This window comes from Podarcis bocagei (genome assembly GCF_964188305.1).
Source record: "Podarcis bocagei genome assembly, chromosome: 4".
In the NCBI taxonomy this organism is placed as follows: domain Eukaryota; kingdom Metazoa; phylum Chordata; class Lepidosauria; order Squamata; family Lacertidae; genus Podarcis; species Podarcis bocagei.
In genome coordinates this window covers 84,217,667-84,238,208 of record NC_138128.1, presented here as the reverse complement: position 1 = coordinate 84,238,208, position 20,542 = coordinate 84,217,667, and the positions used below count along the sequence as shown (strand labels likewise).

Below are 20,542 nucleotides of genomic sequence, written 5' to 3'. Positions count from 1 at the left end.
AATTCAATATATTTTTCAAAATGTTTTTTTTTATAAAAAAAAGTATTTGCAGAGTGTTTTTTATGTGTAGATGCCACCCAGGGCAGCCGATAACGCTGCAGTCTTTCCTCATCCACACCAGATGACACACCACTTAGTACCTCTCCTTTCACTAAGATTTAGCAGTCTCTCCTGCGTAATGATGCCCTCTGTTCTCCACCACTCAACTCTTTCCCTCATTCAGAGAGACGGATGTGGGAAAATAAATCCTGCACCTTCCACTCACAGAGAGGCGTGCCTGGCATCACTTTGATGGTTTTGTATGTGTCAGGTGAAGACATTTAGATCTAGTTGCAGCTAGTTGTCCTTATTGCAGGTTTTATCCTTAGCTTTTTGATCTCAAATGGGTGTTGTTTTAATCTTGCCTTTTATCTATTGTATTACATTTATCTCTCTCTCCAGAGCTGTTCTAGCATCTAGATTCCGGCATTTTGCCTATGTTATACAGAGAGCAGCTTTGAATCAGGGGCAGATCTCCTACAAAACCAATGAATCTTAAGATTCTGGACACCTAATCTCAGAGGGATTTAGTCCACATGCATAAACATTTTTATTCACAGCAATGTCTTTGACACGTGAGACAACCCAGAACAGAAATTCTAATCAAAATCTGATTTTTTAAATGTGGTGATCTGTTGAAGAAGACAACAGTGGTTACCCAGAACTCATTGCTAGTTGTGAAGGGGCCCCCAGAACAGCTCAAGCTACAGGGCCCCTAAGATGTAGGTCTGTCACTGCTTGGGACTGATGTTGGGAGTACTGGTGCACATTGCCATTCAAATGGTGTGTATGTGCCGTTCCATGTGACAAATTATGTGGGATGGGGCTTTCCTGGGACCCCCCTATTTTATTCAAGCTGGCACCCCTGATAATGGATGTACCCCCCCTGCCTGGCATCACTTTAATGTTTTTGTATGTGTCCGTTGTGAAGGGCCCCCCAGAACAGCTCAAGTTCAGGACCCCCAAAATGTAGGTCTGTCACTGCTTGGGACTGATATTGGGAGAACTGTAATAGTCAACTGTTGTTGGGTTTGAAAACAGCAAACGAGGGGAGGGGAGTAGAGATTCAGAACTATTTGTGGCACTGGGGAAGAGGTGTAAATACCATGCTATTTTACCCATCAGAACTAATATTTGCCCAATAAGGGGTTTGGAAGTCGCAGGCACCCTGCAGCAAGAGATTTGCTTCCCTCACTTTAACTAGAACCTAGGATCCAGCAATAAAGAGCTTAGTAGAAAAGCCACACACTTTTTTGTTTTTAGATAAATTTATTGTCATTGTCCATATATACACAGTATACACAACAACGAAAATCAAACACCCACCCAAAGACCGGGTTCACATATACATTTGCACCTATCTCCGACACTCTCATCCTATTTAGACATAATCTATAAAACATAACATGATCCAGATTTAATAGCATGACCTATTAAAGGCATAACATAACCTAAAACCTATCTCATTCCTTCCTACTCCCTGCTTACTAAACCTTGCAACTGGCCCTGAGATCATTATTTAGTGCAATCAGAGCTCTTGGATAGAAACTATTCAGAAGGCGTGTGGTTCGTGTTTTCATTGTCCTATATCTTCTGCCCGAAGGCAATAGTTCAAAGAAGTTGTGAGCAGGGTGGGTGGGATCTCTCAGAATATTATGTGACTTCTTCAAGATGCGAGACGTGAAGATCTCATCCAGGGTTGGTAGTCGGAGCCCAATAACATTCTGGGCAATTTTAATTATTCTCTGTAAAGCTTTTTTATCCGTTTCAGAGCTGCTCCCATACCACGATAATATACTATAGGTTAAGACACTCTCGATGGTACTATGATAATAGGACAGAAGTAGGTGCTGGGATAGATTCAGTCCACTGAGCATTCTCAGGAAATACAACCTCCCCTGCACCTTCCTCACAACCATATTAATATTTGCAGTCCATGAGAGGTCCTCCGAGATATAAATGCCCAGGTATTTAAAACTACCAACCCTCTCCACTTCCTCGCCATTTATGTGCAATGGTAAAAATACACTTTTCTTTCTCCTAAAGTCAATTATGAGTTCTTTGTTTTTTTTGGTGTTAAGCATAAGATTGTTTTCTTTACACCATTGAATTAACCCCTGTACTTCTTTCCTATAAGCAGTCTCATCGTTCTCACTGATGAGCCCCACCACTGTTGTATCGTCCGCAAATTTGATGATTGTGTTGGACTTATACAGTGGGGTGCAATCAAATGTGTACAGGGAATAGAGAAAGGGACTTAGCACACATCCCTGAGGGGCTCCTGTGCTTAATACTAGAGTAGAAGAATAGTAAGGTCCCATTCTCACTGTCTGCGGCCTATCAGTCAGGAAATTCCTTACCCACAGACAGATCTTCTGGTGTATACCCAAATTGGTCATTTTAAGAAATAACCTGTCTGGCAGAATTGTATTGAAGGCAGAACTGTAGTCCACAAACAACAGCCTTGCATAGGTTCCCTGTCGTTCTAGATGACTCAATACAGTATGGACGGCGATGGAAATAGCATCATCAGTAGATCTGTTTCTTCTGTATGCAAACTGGAAAGGGGCCAAAAGTGGATGGAAGACTAGCCTTAATATAATCTAGCACCAATCTCTCAAAACATTTCATAACGACAGATGTTAAGGCTATTGGTCTATAATCATTGAGAGATACCACCACTGACTGCTTGGGGACTGGCACTATAATCGATGTTTTCAGGCAGGTAGGGACAAAACCCTGCAACAGGGATAGGTTAAAGATGTCCGTAAATACGTCGGCTAATTCTGCAGCACAGTCCCTAATAACCCGTCCCATGATTCCATCCGGTCCAGCTGCCTTCCTGATGTTAATGCTCCGAAAGGCACGTTGTACGTCACAGGTCTGTAATAAAAGTGGTTGTCTATCAGTAGTAGTTTCTGATGATGTGCTGGTGGCCAATGCTGTAGTGACGGTAGTTCCAGTTCCCTCCTCAAAGCGGCTAAAAAATTGATTCAGTTGATCAGCCAGGTGCGCACTGCTGCTAGCCAATTCGTTTTTAATATTTTGCCCTGTAATTTGTCGCAAGCCTTGCCATACTCGACGAGGGTCGGAGCTCTCAAAATGTTTTTCGATCCTCCGGCAGTACATAGCTTTGGCGTTCCTAATGCCCTTTTTCAATTTGGCTCTGGCTTCTCTATACTGTTGCGCATCACCAGAGTGAAAAGCAGCATTTCTTGCCTTTAACAGAAGATACACATCCCTGTTTAGCCAGGGCTTGTTGTTAGGGAACACCCGTATTTGTTTGGTGGTAGTGACAACATCAATGCAGCTTTTAACATAGAACAGTACTGTTGAAGCATATGTGTCCACATTATTCTCCTCAAAAAGCGACCACTCGGTGCTCCGAAAGCAGTCTTGGAGTTGCTCAGATGCACCTACTGGCCACACTCGTATCTCTCTAGTTGATGGTCTAATTCTGCGTACGAGAGGTCTATATGATGGTATCATAAGTAGGGATATGTGGTCTGACTGCCCCAAATTGGGCAAGGGCTTGGTCTTGTATCCATGCATGATGTTACTATATACTCGGTCCAAGGTGTTTCCCCCCCTAGTGGGACAATCAACATACTGGTGGAACTTAGGGAGCACAGTCCTTAAATCGGCTCGGTTGAAATCACCAGCAACCACAAGTGCTCCATCCGGGTGGGCCCGCTGCTGTCTGCTAATAGCAGTTAGCAGGTGGCCCATGGCTGTAGTAGTGTTTGCATCGGGAGGTATATACACCACTGTTATTATAACAACATTAAACTCACGTGGCAAGTAAAAAGGGCGGCACTTCACCACTAGGTACTCCAAGTCAGGAGAGCAATGCGTGTCCATTTGTTTAATGTCCGAGCTCCAGTTGTTGTTTATATAAACGCAAATTCCTCCTCCTCTGCTCTTCCCGGATTTGGCGGTTCTATCCGCTCTAATTACTGAGCGTCCTTCTAGCTGCAGAAGTCCCTGTGGAAAGGAGGGATCCAGCCACGTCTCTAGAAGGACCATAACACAACAGTCCCGGATACTTTTCTGCCGAGAGGTAATAAGTTTCAACTCCTCTACCTTGTTGGGTAAGGATCTCACATTTGATACAAGGAGACTTGGCAATGCAGGCTTGTGGGGATTTTTACCTAGCCTCACTCGTAGTCCAGCCCTGCAACCCCTCTTCTGCTTGCGCCCTCTCCGTTTCCTTTTCTTTCTGGCAAGGAGAGCAAGGGGAGTATCCCAAGAATGTGCAAGATATGAAGGCTCTCTGATAAGCTCAGCTGGAATGTTATAGGTTGAGACCTCCTGGTTGCAACCTTCCCCTCTGCCGATACTTAAGAGCTCTTGACGACTATAAATTACTTGTGCCTGAGTATTCACAGTCCATAGCAGCAATAAGTTCACAAATAAAAATAAAACACAAATCACTGAATACCGGTCTTCGGAGTGCCGAGCCGCTGCAAGTGCTTGCGCCGCCATCTTATCTCCCTTAGAATACAAGAATTATGAGCCCAGGAACTTGTTTTGAGATTCAGAATTAATGGGAGCTCACAGGCTTTCCACACGTAAATCCGTTCCTGGTTAACTCAAGTATTCTTCATCTCAGCAGTATAATGGAGAGGGGGAGGGGGTTATTTTGCGGTTACTGTATTTATAAACCCGGGGAGGTGAGGTCAGGAATCCTTTGTGATCTACTGCAAAACACCCAGCGTTCTTCCCACCACTGCCATGCAAAGGAAACAGCGATTTAGAGAGCAATTAGGACGGGGGGGGGGAGCGGGAAAGGGATTAATTGCTCTCCCCATCCCACCCTATGCATACAAGCATGTGATGCGTTATCACAGATCTCCAGTTCAGATAATTCAGAAACGGGCAAGCAGAGTGATCAAGTGGATGGAACAATGAGGAAAGGTTGGAGCATTGGGGACTTTTGGTTTAGAGAAAAGTTGGATAAGAGGTGGCATGACAGAAATTTATAAAATTTTGCATTGCATGGGGAAAGGGGATAGAGAAAAATCTCTCCCACTAAACTACACTTTTAAAAGCTACAATCCTAAATTCATTGAACTTTTCCCCCTTGCAGTTTGCCTTTGCTGTTTTCTTGCATTTTTAATGGATGCTTATTGTTTTGATATATTGATGTAAACCACTTTGTGAGGTTCATTTCAAAAGCAGTACATAAGTAAATGGTGGGGATTCAGAGGGACGTATTTCTGACTAGATGGATCTGTCTTGATTCATAATAATTAAAAATCATGATCAACCAAAAATAAAAGAGAGAAAAAAAACTTCCAAGCAGAGGCGGATTTAGGGCAGCCCCGCCCCCCCCGCCCCCTGCTAAGCCTCGAGGGGGCCACAGAGGAGCAGAAGGATGAAGGAATGAAAGGAGCAGAATGGGAGGCGAGAGGGGGCAGCCTTCCTCAGAGGCCAGACATGCTAACGCGCTTATCTCGCCTCACGGGTGGATCCCCCCTGCGGGGTGGGGCGGGGGTCATTGTGTTAAGAGCGAGCGGAGAGGAGACCGAGGGGAGGGGGGGAGAAGCGGGGAGACCAGGGAGGAGGAGGAGGAGGAGGGCGGCTGGTGTGACGCCGCAGGGGAAGGCGTGGCCAAAGGGCGCGAAGGCAGGACAGGCGGGGGCGCATGCGCGGGGGCGATTTGGGCGGGAAACGGCGCGGCGCCAACCTTGAATCTCTGAGGCGAAGCCAGAGGGAGTGGGGGATGGGCGGCCGTTGGGACCAGAAAGAGGAGCGGGAAGGACACCCCCCACCCCGCGTTGCCCCAGCAAGACGTTCGTTATAGCGCTGATGCTGCGGGATCGTAATAAGGGAAGACAGTGTCGAGAGGGAAGCCCTTCAGAGTTATCTCGTAGCCGCTCCCCAGGCGCCACCACAGGGCGCGGCGGCGCCATCTTCCCTCAGGCATGTATAGATTTGGCGGCGTATCTGCGTGTTGGCCTGAGGCAGGCAGGGTGCAAATCCCTGCACACACAAAAACACCACAATCCCTGCACACACACACAAATTGTGTGTACTGCCGATCTGGGCTCCGAGTACAAATTCCGTAAATAAAAACTATAAGAACATAGCAAAACGGAACATTGAATTACGTTTATTTGTAGGAGGACGAGGATAGGAAAACCAGCAAACAAAGTTTAGGAATCAAAGACATAGCTGCGTTTCAACCTATTACTACGTAATTCGTTTATACATTATGTCCCTTTCTCCTCCAAGGTTCAAAGATCACAATGTTTCACCGCGTAAATTGTAACTTGGCAACTTTCCAAGCACAATGTACCACAAAGTATCTTCCTAATATGAACAGCAGCAATGTCAATGTGAGATTAGCCCTGTGCTGGTGGTTGTTTTAATGAACAGTTACACTTCATGGCTACTGAAACACACGGAGCAGGAGGTCAAGTTTCTGCTCGGAAATACTAGTTGAATTAACAGCGCAAACAGTGTTTTGACACGTCAAAGGCTACCAAATTTATTGTGGCATATACTTTTGTGAACGACGATCTACTCTATCCGATAAAGTTTCCCAGCTGCTGAGGAAGAGGGCAGTGAGCAGGGGAGATGTGTGTCTCAGATGTTTTTGGGGTGCCAGTGGAAGTCCTCGAGAGCACCATTGCACCCCCAGTCCCCGTTTTGGTAACCCTTTTGGGAAGACCATATTTTTGTCCCATTTTGAGATATGAAACTAATATTGAGGATGACGTGACTTGGAAATCAGCTTTATTGTGAGCTTTTTATTTATTGTGGGAGCCTCACAGGACTGTCAAGTGAGATAGAAGTACTATTCTAAAAAATGGGATATTAATGTCCCTAGCCAAGGCCAAATTGTCTGGAAAAAATTAGTATCAGGTATAAATGGTCTGGAATCCACTTCACATACCACCATAAACAGATATACTTGGATTCCAAGGTTGATGAATCAAAAATAAAAGGCTACTTCACAGCTAATACATGCCACAATCCCTAGATTTTAATGTTACAGGCGCTTCAGGTTATAGACTCCACTAATGTGAATAAAGTTTTATCCATCAGTCTTGTGAACTGTCCTGAGATACTGTGATGAAGGGTGGAATCTAAATCAAGCAAGCAAGCAAGCAAACAAACAAACAAAGTTATATAGCAGACAAATAAGTCTTATACTTTTAACTCTATAAAAATCACACAACAGTAACCCATGTGGTACAGTTTGCAGCTTTTCACCAGCACACCAAAATACACGATATTGGGAATGCTGTTAACAGAGCAACCTTAACCATGCCTACTCAGAAGTAGGTCCTAAGTCCCAAGTAAGTTAGGCTAGCACAGCATCCTAAATCTCCCTTCCAAAATAAGAGAATTTTGAAGCAAATTAGTTTGGACACATTTCTATTCTGGAACGAATAAGAAGCCCCTTATATTCTAGGTAGATGTTCCACCGCTATAATGAAGAATATATTGAGATAAATTGCAGCGTATTGTATCCCAAAGGATACAAGTAAATGTTTTCCAGGAAATTCTGCTAGTCCCTACTGTAAGTATCTTACAGGAATACATATTCCTGTATCCATACCTCTTCAAAAATATACCGAGCTTCTAAGCGATGATGATGGCAGAAATTGGAAACATTTAATTGTATCTCTCCCACCCCCAATGTGAGCCCTCTTTTGTTCAGGGATAATCTTTCCCGAGACAGTACTGATATGGTTGCTGAGGTTTCCACATCTTTCTATAACACCCCCCAACCTTCACGGAAGCCTTTTTTCAGTCGTAAAAAATGTAGTTCTTACTCGAAAAAAAGTTTCCTTGCCGATTCTGAGTCAGCATACCTATGATTAGGGTTTATAGGTACTCTTAGGGAGGGTCCCTTGTGTTGATTATCTTATGCAAAAATAACAAAGAATGTACCATCAGAGAACCATTATTGATTAACAAACTGCCAGGGACTGGGAAATAGTGGAAGTGAACAAGAAAGGAAGCACCAGCAACGTTTGAAGCAAGCCTAGCAAACGGAAAGCTCGCTTTCACTCAGAATGCAACCCCATTAGGAATACAAGTGAACAGCACAAGCAACGCTGACACCAAACCCTACATAAATTAAGCATAAAAGAAACACCGCCACCCACCCCCACTCATATCCCCACCCTCCACCCCTTTTTTTTCTCCGCCTAATGTCTCAACAAATGAAACGGATTTGTAAAAATGTTACATGTAAAAAATACGAGAGACATTTCACATACTTCTGTAAAACAAGAAAATGTTTAATAAAAGAAGAAGAAGAAAGAAAGAGAATGCAGCCCCCTTGCAGTTACAAGCGATAGTGCCTTGGGACTGTGTAGATTCAGGATTTGGTTGCGACGTCTGTCCGGGGCTGAATACTCCGAGCATCTAACATCAACTGCTTGGGCTTGAAAGACCTACTGACTTCTTGGCAAGAGGAGTTTGCCTTCCCTTTATTTGCAGTGGTGTTACTCACATTCTTCCCTTCAAGTTTCTGCACCGCCTAACCTTAACGAAAACCTCTAAGCGGCTTACGAAAGCAGGAACATGATCGATAAAAGTCAAAGTGAAAAACATGCAAAATGCAATTACAGTGAAGCTAAAACCACCGATTAAAAGGCATAGCAACTTTTTGCAGGTAAAGGAAGGTAATCTTAAGAGGTAAGCTCCTAAAAAAGTCCTTTGCAGAGAACCAATACCCCGGATATGAGACCAGGGAAGCGCTGGCGAGGTGCATCGGAATCGAAGAAGATACCATAAGGTAAAAGAAAAGGAAAGGAAACAAAGTTTATAGCAGGCGCCGAAAAGGGTGCAGTGAATGCGTCTGCTTCATCTCAAAAGGCAGGGGGTTTCAGCGTGTACTTGCTGCATCTAGGCTTCTTGGCACATCTCTGTCTGTACAATGAAAGCCTCATTATAATATATTTTTTTAATAAACCACATTTCTGTCTGGGTCTCTCGCTCCCCAACCCATCCTCATCAATTCCCTTCTCTTCAACTGTGCGCACTAAACTCCAAGCCTATGGGGCTATTTTCCAGTTTTGCAAAGGGGTGATGCTAAGTCACCCCTTAGCAAAACTAAGGGGCCTTTTTTGCCTTAATGGTGCGCTCCAGCCCATCTAGATTGGTCAAGCAGCGCTTGAAAAGTGAACTTGAAACTCGCTCCTCCCCAAAAGCCGCCTCCCCATTGGAGCGCTTCTCTCCAAGGAAAACGCGCCGGCCAATTGGCAGCCAGGAGGGGCTATAAAGGAGCCGAACTCCAGAAACCTGGAGCGGGCCTTGAGGAGCAAGGACACTTTGCAAGCGAAAACCAAGTTTGTTGGAAGAGAGCGAGGCAGCGCTGTTGCAAGATGAAAACCACCAGCCGAGGTAAGAAGAGAGGAGTGTTAAGAAGATTTTTAGTTCCCTTGTCTTTAAAAAATTGCTCAAATGATTGATATAAATTCAGGGTTTCATAAGCGACAGTTTTTAAAATGAAGGGTGTTTCTGTTTCTGGGTCAGGATCAGGATCGGGGTGTAGGGAAGGCTTCCAAAGACCCATTTGTGGTAGCCGGGGAGGGATTACACAGGGGCTCAAATGTCTTCGGATGGAAACATTTCGCAAGATTGGTTTGCACATCTTTACTTGTAAGCATGAAGCATTTGCTGCATTTTACTGCATGAAGCATTTACACACACATTTTCTGATTGTTAAATCCCTTTCACATAAACGGGATTAAATTTCCCAATAATCGTGGCTAGGATCGGCTACGGAAAACGATGGCAGGCATAGAAATAAGCGTAAACTTCTTATTTAAAATTCTTTGGTTTGTTTTCATGCAAGACTTGTTCAGAGCAACCGGAGGTTTATTTAAAATTAGTGTCCATTGTTAAGGCAAAAACAATTCAGGGAGGAAGATCTGCAAGCTTAAGCCGAGCGCTCCCTTCAAATTTGCCTCTTTGTCTTTTCCCAGGAGGAAGCCACCCCAAAGTCGGGGGAGAAAGGCGAAAAAGGACTGTTTTTAGCCCATCTCATGTCGAGCTCCTAAAAAAGTCCTTTGAAGAGAACCAGTACCCCGGATACGAGACCAGGGAGGCGCTGGCGAGGTGCATCGGAGTCGAGGAAGATCGTGTGCACGTAAGAATCGGGATGGTGGGGGCTCCCAAGACTTCCCTAAACCGCACATACTGGAACAATTTGAAACGCTCCGCATAATCCTTGCGCAGTCGAAGGCCTTAGTTCAGCCTTGGACCCCTCAGCTCTTGAACAAGGCGCCTTTCGCGATAAGCGAACTTCCTCTTTCTTGGTGTGTTTTTTTTTTGGGGGGGGGGCGTATCGTGGGTTCTGGGTTTAGATCATATTAAAAAAAATCTTCAGAGACCCAGCTTAGAAATGTAATTTCTGCAATGGATAGGCTTAGTGCTAAAAGCACATTAAATCTGGTTTTATAGGCTGCTTTTGCAGCCTGATCGAGGTAACACTAACTCCCAAGGTAATGTGCAGAGGACTGCCGCCATAAGCAGCTTGCACCGGGGAGACTAAAACGAGTTAAGCTGCATTGCTTTTTCTGGCAAAAGTTGAGCAGGTACTTAGTTCTCTCCTACACAGAAATTGGCATTTAGAAATATATATACAAACACTTCCCTGCCTAGTCCATTACCCCCAGGACACTTGGGAGGCTGAGGCAAAAGACCCCAAACAGGGCACAACAGACGGGTAGGTCTTCTGAGTGAACCATTTAAAATTACTAAGTTTATTGAATCTTTAAAACAATTGCCAGCCATAAAGTGTTGCCTTCCAGCACAAATGCACACAGAGATGTTAAGTCTTGTATGCAGCCATCCACTTGACAATTTCTTACATGTGAAGCTCACATCCACAGGTTATACTTCAATAAAGCAAGTCTTGTGGAACTGTACACTTGTGCAGCTTTTAAAGGTGGCTTTTTCTGATACTGCAGAAGAAAAGACAGCCAAATAGCAGTATTTAGTCATTCCAACTTAGAAGGTTTATATTTAACAGTAACTAGAGATTATGCACATGGGATATATGAATGTGGAGCTGAAGAGAGTAGAAAAATGCTGCAGAGAACTAAAGAGAAACCCCAGAGGAATAAGCATAATTTATTAAATGTAATCCCCCCAGTTGGATCAAGAAGACAAATTCATGGTAGCAATGTCTTCTATACTGGTTCTCTCTTTTCTTCTGTTCAGGTCTGGTTTCAAAACAGAAGGGCAAGAACACCAAAGAGCATTGGTTCCAGGATAAGGATCGGGAACCATGCTACAGCTCCTTTTAGCCGGAGTGAAAGAATCCGTCCAAGAAGCAGCCTGGACAGCAGTCCAAGAAGCAGTCCAGGAAGCAGCCAAAATATTCATATGGAGCAATATTTTCAGCCACAGAACTTGCATTATGCTGAAAGCTTCAGAGGAACAGGGTTGTGGCAGCCACCTCTCAACAACACACAACCAGGAGAGTGTGCCCCGCAACAGCAGAGCTCCCTGGAATTGAACACTGCTTATTACCAGCAGGCTGCTTTTTGTGGAACTGGGCTTTATGAGACTTCCCAGGCGAGCAACTGCCCAGTTCCATATTACGGTGCGGAGATGGTGAGGCAGCCTCCACCATCAGCTGGGAACTTCTTCATGGCATCAAGCACTTATACTCCCTGGTCTGCAACGGGGAATTATTCAGCTACAAATCCTGTACAAATGCAGAACGTTGATGGAAGTGCTTCGGGCTCTCAGTTTTTCTCTTTAAGTCAGGTTCCAGATTAGCATCCCAACTCCTTCCTTGCTATCCTGTACATATTTTACAAGCTCCCTCTTTTAATGTATGACTTCGATGTTTTGAATAAAGTTTGTTCTTTTAATAGCCTGTCTGGAGTCGTCTTTTAACTTTCCATTTACTGAAACATTCACTTTCCTGTGTGCAAGCTTAATTTTTTCCATAGAAAAAAGTCAGTTGCGCGGTACATGTGGTTCTAGAGATAAAAGGTCACGTCTTCTAATGGCTGGATATTCCTGAGACACATTTTAATGCACCAATGGGCTTTCTGTCCCTTTCCTTTTCTTTTTAAGTCTCTGTATCTGAGGCTAGACTAGGTGGCAATAAATGTGGTGGGAAGTTGCTGTATTTTCTTTGTATGCAAAAGAATATTTGCAGATCCTGCTATAAGTAGATTTAGTAACACTTCTGTGTTAAAAAGTTTGGTTTCCATTAATGAGTCTTCAATTTTTAAAAAAAACAGAAGTTTGAGATGGGGATATAAGGTTTAATTGATTTTTCTACCATGAGTGTGTTAAGTTGCTCTCCAAAGCTTTAAAGACATCTAAGTTTAACTTGTATGTGCCTTAGCCTGCAACATGGGCATTTATTAAAACTTTGTGAGGGGATATTTTGAACACTTTATTTCATTTTCTTGCCCTTATTCCCCCCCCCCACCAAGGTTTGTGCTCTACTGCCTTCAATGAAGCTTTATGGGAGGGTTGCCTGTGAACTAGATTGTGTCCAATACAGTTTGCCGTCTTTGACATACAGCCTTGATTTAGCCAGGTTTAGTCATAATAAAATAAGTCAGTTAATTTTAGATTCTTATTCGGACCCTCTTAGGACAACTAATTTAGAAGTAGTCCCACTGAACTTACTAATACACAACCAAATCAACACAGCTGCAACATGCTCCCTGCCTGCCACCCAGCAAAAACCCCGAAACAACTGAGCCTAAGAGTATAAATCTATCAAAGCCTAAGACATCTCCAAATGGTTTTTTCACAAATAATGCTACATTATTGGCATATCATTATGTTCCCTGTTCATTTGATTATATATTCAGATCTAAATGGTTCTGCTAATGGGTCAAGTTCTGCTAACAGTGGAAAGTGTAAATAAAAAAATTCCTTCCAGTAGCACCTTAAAGACCAACTAAGTTAGTTCTTGGTATGAGCTTTCGTGTGCATGCACACTTCTTCAGATACTTCTTCAGTGGAAAGTGTGAACAGCAGTGGAGATAGAGGACATCTCTGTTGAGTACCTCTACATAATCTGTGTGAGTCTGAATTTACTCCATTCACTGAGATATAAGCTTTGGGCTTGGAATATATGACAAATCCATATCATAAAACCTCACCTGCCCAGTCCACTATATTTCTCAACACTGCACTATGGAATTTAATGGGGCTGGGCGCTAGATTGGGCAGATCATATTGAATCTAGTGGATTTGTCCTACCTGGCCCTGCCCCTTTAGTCCTACCCTGATATAGGACCAGATCTGGGTTGGGTGTGACCTAGGTTGGGATAGGGCTGATCTGGGTCCACATCTTTGTGTGTGTGTGTGTGTGTGTGTGTGTGTGTGTGTGTGTGTGTGTGTGTGTAAGCACAGCCCTGGAATTTCTCAAGATGTGATTATGGCTGCCAACCTAGATGGCTTTTTCAAGAGATTAGACAAATTCATGAATGCTAAGACTATCAGTGGCTACTAATCGTTATGGATATATGCTATCAGAGGCATAACAATTGCTGGGAAAGAACAGGGCGAAAGGGTACTCACCTGACTTGTGTCTTGCTTTTGGGATTGCATAGTGATATGGTTGGCTACAGTGTAGAGCAGAATGCTTGGAAAACCTGGCATTCTCCTAAACAGATCTCATATACAGAAAGGTGGTCACATATGCACAAATTAGATGTAATAGAAGAGATCTATGAATAAAATAGCTACAAGTAGTTCTTAGTTGCCAACTGACCAGATCTTCTTCCTGAATCATTTGCAGTTAAAGAAATAAAAACAAGCATTTAATGCATGCAGTTAAAAAACCAACCAACCATATCCTTGCCTTCAGAAGATGAACTTAGTCTATACTGACTCTGTATGTCCCTCATCCCTAAAAAAAAAAAGCAAAAAAAAAGCTGCTTTCTCTCTTGGAGATGACGAGTACTCTATCCATTGTAAATAAGCTCAATTCACAGCAAAAGTAGCCATGCTGGCCCATTAGAAAACAACAACAACAACTCCACAATCCACAGTAGGGTAATGTGTTTCACAAAGCAGGGGGTGAGGGAGATCAGAGTTTCTTTCTTAATTAAGCACAAAAAGATGTTGTAATCATGACCTGCAAGATAAAGACAACAGACTGAGATGCCATTCATTTGAGGCAGTAGAATCTAGCACAAAATTTAGCACCCATTTCACAATGGCTTTTTCAGATTACCATTTCAATTGGTAAGCATTCATTGTAAAATTGGTGCAGGGGGAATCTTTTCAATTCTGCAAAACCAACAGAAGAGTCTTGTAGCACCTGAAAGATTAACAAATTTATTATGACACACACAATATAATTCACTTCATTGGATGCATAAAGTATTATCCTGAGTTGCAGGGACACAATTGGTGGGGAGCTTGTAAAAAGATATCAGAGGGAAACTAAATGCTGAATTATACAGTTGAGGATAATCACCTTTTAAACTGCAATGATGCACCAAAAACAGTAGTTGATAACACAGACATCCTTGTGCTGGTAAGTCAGTTTTTAGCACATCCAGTGTGGTTTTAAAAAACGTAAACCCAGCACCTATTGTATTGATTCCATCTGCAAATAATAGCACTGGTGCGTTGTAATTCAATGGTCTCATGGTTTGAGGTCACTTCATTCAATAATGAAGGTCAGTGACAGAGCATCCTGAGAAGCTGAAATGTTCCCTCATTGGCTTTTCTATACTGCCATTTCAGATTTCTGCTCATTCATTCTTTTGCATAGACCAGCTAGAAGGTCATTGCATACATCAGCTAGAAGGCAACTGATGGCATATATTACTTTGGAAGATGAGCAGGTGAATTAGCCCCATTAGCTCCTGTAATAATTATGTTAAACTAGATATGGGAATAGAGTTGGTACCTGGCTCTGCCACAGCGTCTGGTCCCTCTTGTTCACAATCCTGTTATATGGCCTGTTACTCATAAAGAGGTGTTTTTAGGTTAATGGGCTGTCTGAAATAAAGTACAGCCTGCCACCCAAGGCCTGTGAGAGGAAAGTGTCACCAATGCATCTCAGATAGAAGAGAGACTTTCAGTTCTGTAGTCACTCTTGTTTTATAACAGATTGAACTAAGTAGGTAATTGACCTGATGTGATCAATCCTCTCCTCTGAACAGGTTAACCAAAACTGGATGATTACCAAAGTCTCAGAGCTGTTTGGAGAGTATCAGAAAAGGATAAAATACAACTGAATAAAATAGGCATTCACAGCCACAACTGCAAGGAAAGCTTATTTTTTATTTCATTTTTAAAATTAAGATTACAATCCTAAACACATTATGGAGTAAGTCCCATTTAATTTAGTGGATTTTATTTCTGTTGCACACGTATTTAGTCTATAAGAAGGTGACGGTACACAGGGTTTTAAAAAACCATATAGTGAGAAAATCCCCTTATAAAATATGGGAGAATATATAAAGAAATACTAGAAACTAAGACCTCACCGACAGAAGCCATGGCAGTAAAAAAGAAAAATATGAAAGGAGACTGGCCAATGTATAGAATATTAGAAGAAAACAATAACAAATTAACGCTGAAGAAGTTTGAAGAAATTAAGTTGTACCTGACGGTTAGTTACAATATTTTCAATTAAATGAAAGATTAAGTATAGATTAAAAAAAGGATTTGAAAATAAGACATCAGATTTGGAAAAAGAACTAATCCAATCCAAAGGAAAATATATTTCAAAAATGTACAATCTATATCTTGAGTGGGAGGTAAAAGAAAAGGTAAAAGAAAGGGGTGATGGTGTGTTGGGCCCAAGAACCTGGATATAATATTCACATGAACCAGTGGGAGAAATTATGGAAGGTGGACATGAAGTTTACAGTGTGCTATAATCTTAGAGAAAACATCATGAAAATGATGTACAGATGGCACCTTACGCCGATCAAGTTGTATTAAAATAGATCAGAAGTGTGCTGGAGATGCAAAAATGGTAAAGGTTCGTATATGCATATGTGGTGGGAATTATACAGTAATGAATTTAAAAAGATACTAAAATTCCCATTTACAAAGAGACCAGACCAGAAGCCTTCTTTTTAGGAATAATGTCAACAGAAATTTTAAAAAATAGCAGACCACTCTTCATGTACGCAACAACAGCAGCCATGATCCTGGTGGCAAAGTGAAAAGACCCCTCACAAAAACCGAATGGCAGGTTAAAATGATACAATACTTATACTTGGCAAGGATGGCAGTGAGAGTATACCTGATGCAGAATATCAATAAGGAATGGATAGTATTTAAAGAATATTAAAAAAAACTATTGTGATAACAAAAACCTCCTGGCAGATCTTGAGTGACTCTTTTAATATAAAGGTGAAAAACAATAGAACTTTGATAAGATTTTGGAAAACAGAACAACAATAAGGTACTGTGTGATAAATAACAAAATGAGAAATAGTACAATGAGAATAATCGGAATTATATTTTAATTACTTTAATTTTTTATCTTTACCTTTTTCTTTAATTTCCTTTTTCCTCTTTCTTTGAAAAGTAGTTGTAGATTGTAAGGATGTAGTGTGTGATGTAAATATTTTATTGTTGTGTGCTCTTATGTAGGTTAATGTTGATTGTTTAATAGTTAATAATCATAATAATAAGGATTACACTGTAAATTTCAATGATAGGGTTGTCACCTGTTCATGATTTTTATGGGTTGCTCATATTTTGAGACCACAAGGAAATAATATTACAGAGTTCGTTGTTTGTTTGGTTTATCATTCTTGTTGCGTCCCAACAGTCTTCAATGAGTGTGTTTTCATAGATTTCCAAACTATGCATTTAATGGAGGAAATGGTTTCTGATGATAGGGTCTTTTTAAACTACCCATTTGTTGCTTGTAGAAAAACAATAGGATTCTAGCATTGTAGGGGCTCATGGTACCTCATGGTACCTTCAAACTTCTACGATTCTATAATACCGGCATTATTTTGGCAGACATACTTTGAAAAAAGAAAATTGCTGTGAAGAATATCATGGTGTTATGACCATTAATCAATGATTACCTTTGTTTCCAAGTTCTTATTTAAAACAGCTATGACTCAGGAAGTCCATGGTTCAATTCTAATGTCTGCTAAAAGCTCACTAATGTCACAATCCAATGCACACACTGCTCTCAGAGTAAACCCCATAAGACACAGGCTATGTAGACATTAGTGGATTAAAACACATTGAGGTCATGCCCCCCTGCTGTGTTTCACATCATTTTAGCACATTGCTGTGCATACCAGATAAAGGGTTTAGGTCTGATGTCTTCATCTGATGTGAATTACCTGTTTGGTTTCCCCTTGCCTGCAACTCCTATCCACAAAGCTGTCATCTGCTCAAGTGCAACAACTGTCTGAAATGCACACACCTCAGCTTAATTGAAAAGTAAATGTGGATTATGTTTTTGACATGGTGGGAAACTGGTTTCAGGGCAAATGTATGAAACAGCAGCATTTCTCAATAAACTTTGGAATAGATATGGATTGTGGGAAGTGTCATGCCTACACGCGGTGGGAATGCTCTGGAGCCACAGTAAATGGTAATGTGTACACAGCCAAAGATAAGTCTGGGATGTAAGCTGTAGGTGGCCTTGAGCAAGACCCCCTGCCCCCCTGACCTTTGCAGCTGAGATAATGCTGATCTATCTTACAGGGTTGTTTAAGGATTGCAGAAAGGTATTTTTGCTCAAATGCATTAAATTAGAATCTTCATAATCATAACCTGATTGTAATCAGCCTCCTGATGTGACTCCTTGGCGTGCCCACAACTTGTCAAGGTTAAAAAGTGATAACTTTACATTTGAGAAAAGCTTGTACATCAGATTTTAAAACAAAAACCAACTTCTTATAATTGCAACAGTAGAAGTTGGCCTTCTCCCAAGCTGGTGCCCTTCAGTTGGACTATAACTGAATCATAGAATCATAGAATCATAGAGTTGGAAGAGACCACAAGGGCCATTGAGTCCAACCCCCTGCCAAGCAGGAAACACCATCAGAGCACTCCTGACATATGGTTGTCAAGCCTCTGCTTAAAGACCTCCAAAGAAGGAGACTCCACCACACTCCTTGGCAGCAAATTCCACTGTCAAACAGCTCTTACTGTCAGGAAGTTCTTCCTAATGTTTAGGTGGAATCTTCTTTCTTGTAGTTTGGATCCATTGCTCCGTGTCCGCTTCTCTGGAGCAGCAGAAAACAACCTTTCTCCCTCCTCTATGTGACATCCTTTTATATATTTGAACATGGCTATCATATCACCCCTTAACCTCCTCTTCTCCAGGCTAAACATGCCCAGCTCCCTTAGCCGTTCCTCATAAGGCATCGTTTCCAGGCCATTGACCATTTTGTTTGCCCTCCTCTGGACACGTTCCAGTTTGTCAGTGTCCTTCTTGAACTGTGGTGCCCAGAACTGGACACAGTACTCCAGGTGAGGTCTGACCAGAGCAGAATACAGTGGCACTATTACTTCCCTTGATCTAGATGCTATACTCCTATTGATGAGGCCCAGAATTGCATTGGCTTTTTTAGCTGCCGTGTCACACTGTTGGCTCATGTCAAGTTTGTGGTCAACCAAGACTCCTAGATCCTTTTCACATGTACTGGTTTGCTGGCTGCGGCTGTGAGCTCCAGTCCAAAACGTCTGGCGGGCACCAGCTTGGGAAAGCCTGAGACGAGTAGTGACTGCCAACAGAAAGTTGTGTTCCTGTTCAGGGCTCCAGTGAGCCTTAATTAGGAACCACATAGTGATCTTTGGAGTGCACAGGAGTACAGGGTGCACCTTTACCCTCTACTCTTTGAAATTACTATTATTATTTATCGCATTTATATTCCCACAAGTGTCAGTTCCTAGTTTTTAAGGCTTCACCGCCCTGCGGCTCCAGTCCATACACTTTGCCATAGTTGAAGGACGCTGTTGCAGGATCTCCTACGAGCAGAGAGCTTGCTCATGGGGATGTGGTGTGTCTGAGGGTTTATCCCTCTACAATGCCGGCTCACCCATGAGGTGAGGTGACTGCCGGGCGACAGGATCCAGCGCCCTATTCCTGATGTAAATCTTCCCGAGGGGGAGGTGCCATTTTGGGGTCCGCTTCAGGTGCCAAAATGTATTGGGCTGGCCCCGCCCCACTCCTTGCCGGTTTGCCCAATCTATTCAAGGACTCCAGCAGCCTTATTCAATTATTTAAAACTCCCAGCGGGGAGATCGATTGGGTATTCCGTTAACTTTTTATTACGGGACAGCCCTCCTGGACACCTCTGAAAAATTGGCCTGTTTTGCCAAAGAGCAGCAACTTTGAGGAGAAATGACTGTGGAGACGAGATGGCAAGTTACATTCTCCAGGGAAGCAAACTCTCCATCTGACAGAACGTCTGGTTTAAATGATTCTTTTATCCTTGTAATGTATTTTATTCTGCCTTGATTTTCTCTTCTGCGTTTTATCTTTTGTAATGGCTTTGGGCTGACAAAATTAATAAGTGATGAATAACAACAACAACAATATAGTCTTTTGTCCCTGTTCTGACAGGGGAAAGGGGTGCTGGAAGGGGTGTCACCCTCAGGGCCGGATTTAGGTTGATGAGGCCCTAAGCTACTGAAGGTAACAGGGCCCTTTATATGTCCAGCTGTCCTTTGTCAATAACAAACTGTCACTTTTTTTGTGTTGAATATATGCTATATGGTAATTTATGGACCGAATAGGAATCTAAAGCCATTTGAACATAACAAAATATGCAGAATGTAGGCACCCTACATATTGTTGTTGTTGTTGTTTAGTCGTGTCCGACTCTTCGTGACCCCATGGACCAAAGCACGCCAGGCACTCCTGTCTTCCACTGCCTCCCACATATTGGTCAAACTCATGTTTGTAGCTTCGAGAACACTGTCCAACCATCTCGTCCTCTGTCGCCCCCTTCTCCTTCTGCCCTCCATCTTTCCCAACATCAGGGTCTTTTCCAGGGGCTCTTCTCTTCTCATGAGGTGGCCAAAGTATTGGAGCCTCAGCTTCACAATCTGTCCTTCCAGTGAGCACTCAGGGCTGATTTCCTTCAGAATGGATGGGTTTGATCTTCTTGCAGTCCATGGGACTCTCAAGAGTCTCCTCCAGCACCATAATTCAAAAGCATCAATTCTTTGGCGATCAGCCTTCTTTATGGTCCAGCTCTCACTTCCATACATCACTACTGGGAAAACCATAGCTTTTACTACATGGACCTTTGTGGCAAGGCGATGTCTCTGCTTTTTAAGATGCTGTCTAGGTTTGTCATATATATATATATATATATATATATATATATATATATATATGAATGTCTATATATATATACATATATATATACACACATACACACACACACACACACACACACACATATATATATAGGACCCTATATATATAAATGAGCAAACCAGTAATATTTTAGGGAGCAGGCTAGCAGGCGGGGCCCATTACAGTACTTACACAACACAAAACACTGTTGCTGTATGTAAGTTTATTTTTACTTTATCTGTT

At 42.4% G+C, this 20,542-nt stretch overlaps 1 protein-coding gene and 1 long non-coding RNA gene across 3 annotated transcripts in view; one reads left to right on the top strand and one right to left on the bottom strand.

Moving 5' to 3' along the window:
• The window catches only part of LOC308585576 (uncharacterized protein), a 136,957-nt gene extending 125,069 nt beyond the window's left edge, over positions 1-11,888 (top strand). For both annotated transcript variants that reach the window (XM_081191341.1, XM_081191343.1), the window contains exons 2-3: positions 9,990-10,153; positions 11,230-11,888. In XM_081191341.1, coding sequence (XP_081047467.1) covers positions 9,990-10,153; positions 11,230-11,793 — 728 coding nt within the window. In that variant the 3' untranslated portion in view covers positions 11,794-11,888. The remainder of the gene's footprint in view (positions 1-9,989; positions 10,154-11,229) is intronic.
• Positions 11,889-13,735: 1,847 nt separating this feature from the next.
• On the bottom strand, positions 13,736-15,392 carry LOC308585607. Its single transcript, XR_014007531.1, has 3 exons — positions 14,909-15,392; positions 14,225-14,311; positions 13,736-14,125 (listed from the first exon to the last, which is right to left on the bottom strand). It is a non-coding gene; the product is annotated as an uncharacterized lncRNA (long non-coding RNA).
• Between the last annotated feature and the right edge of the window lie 5,150 nt (positions 15,393-20,542).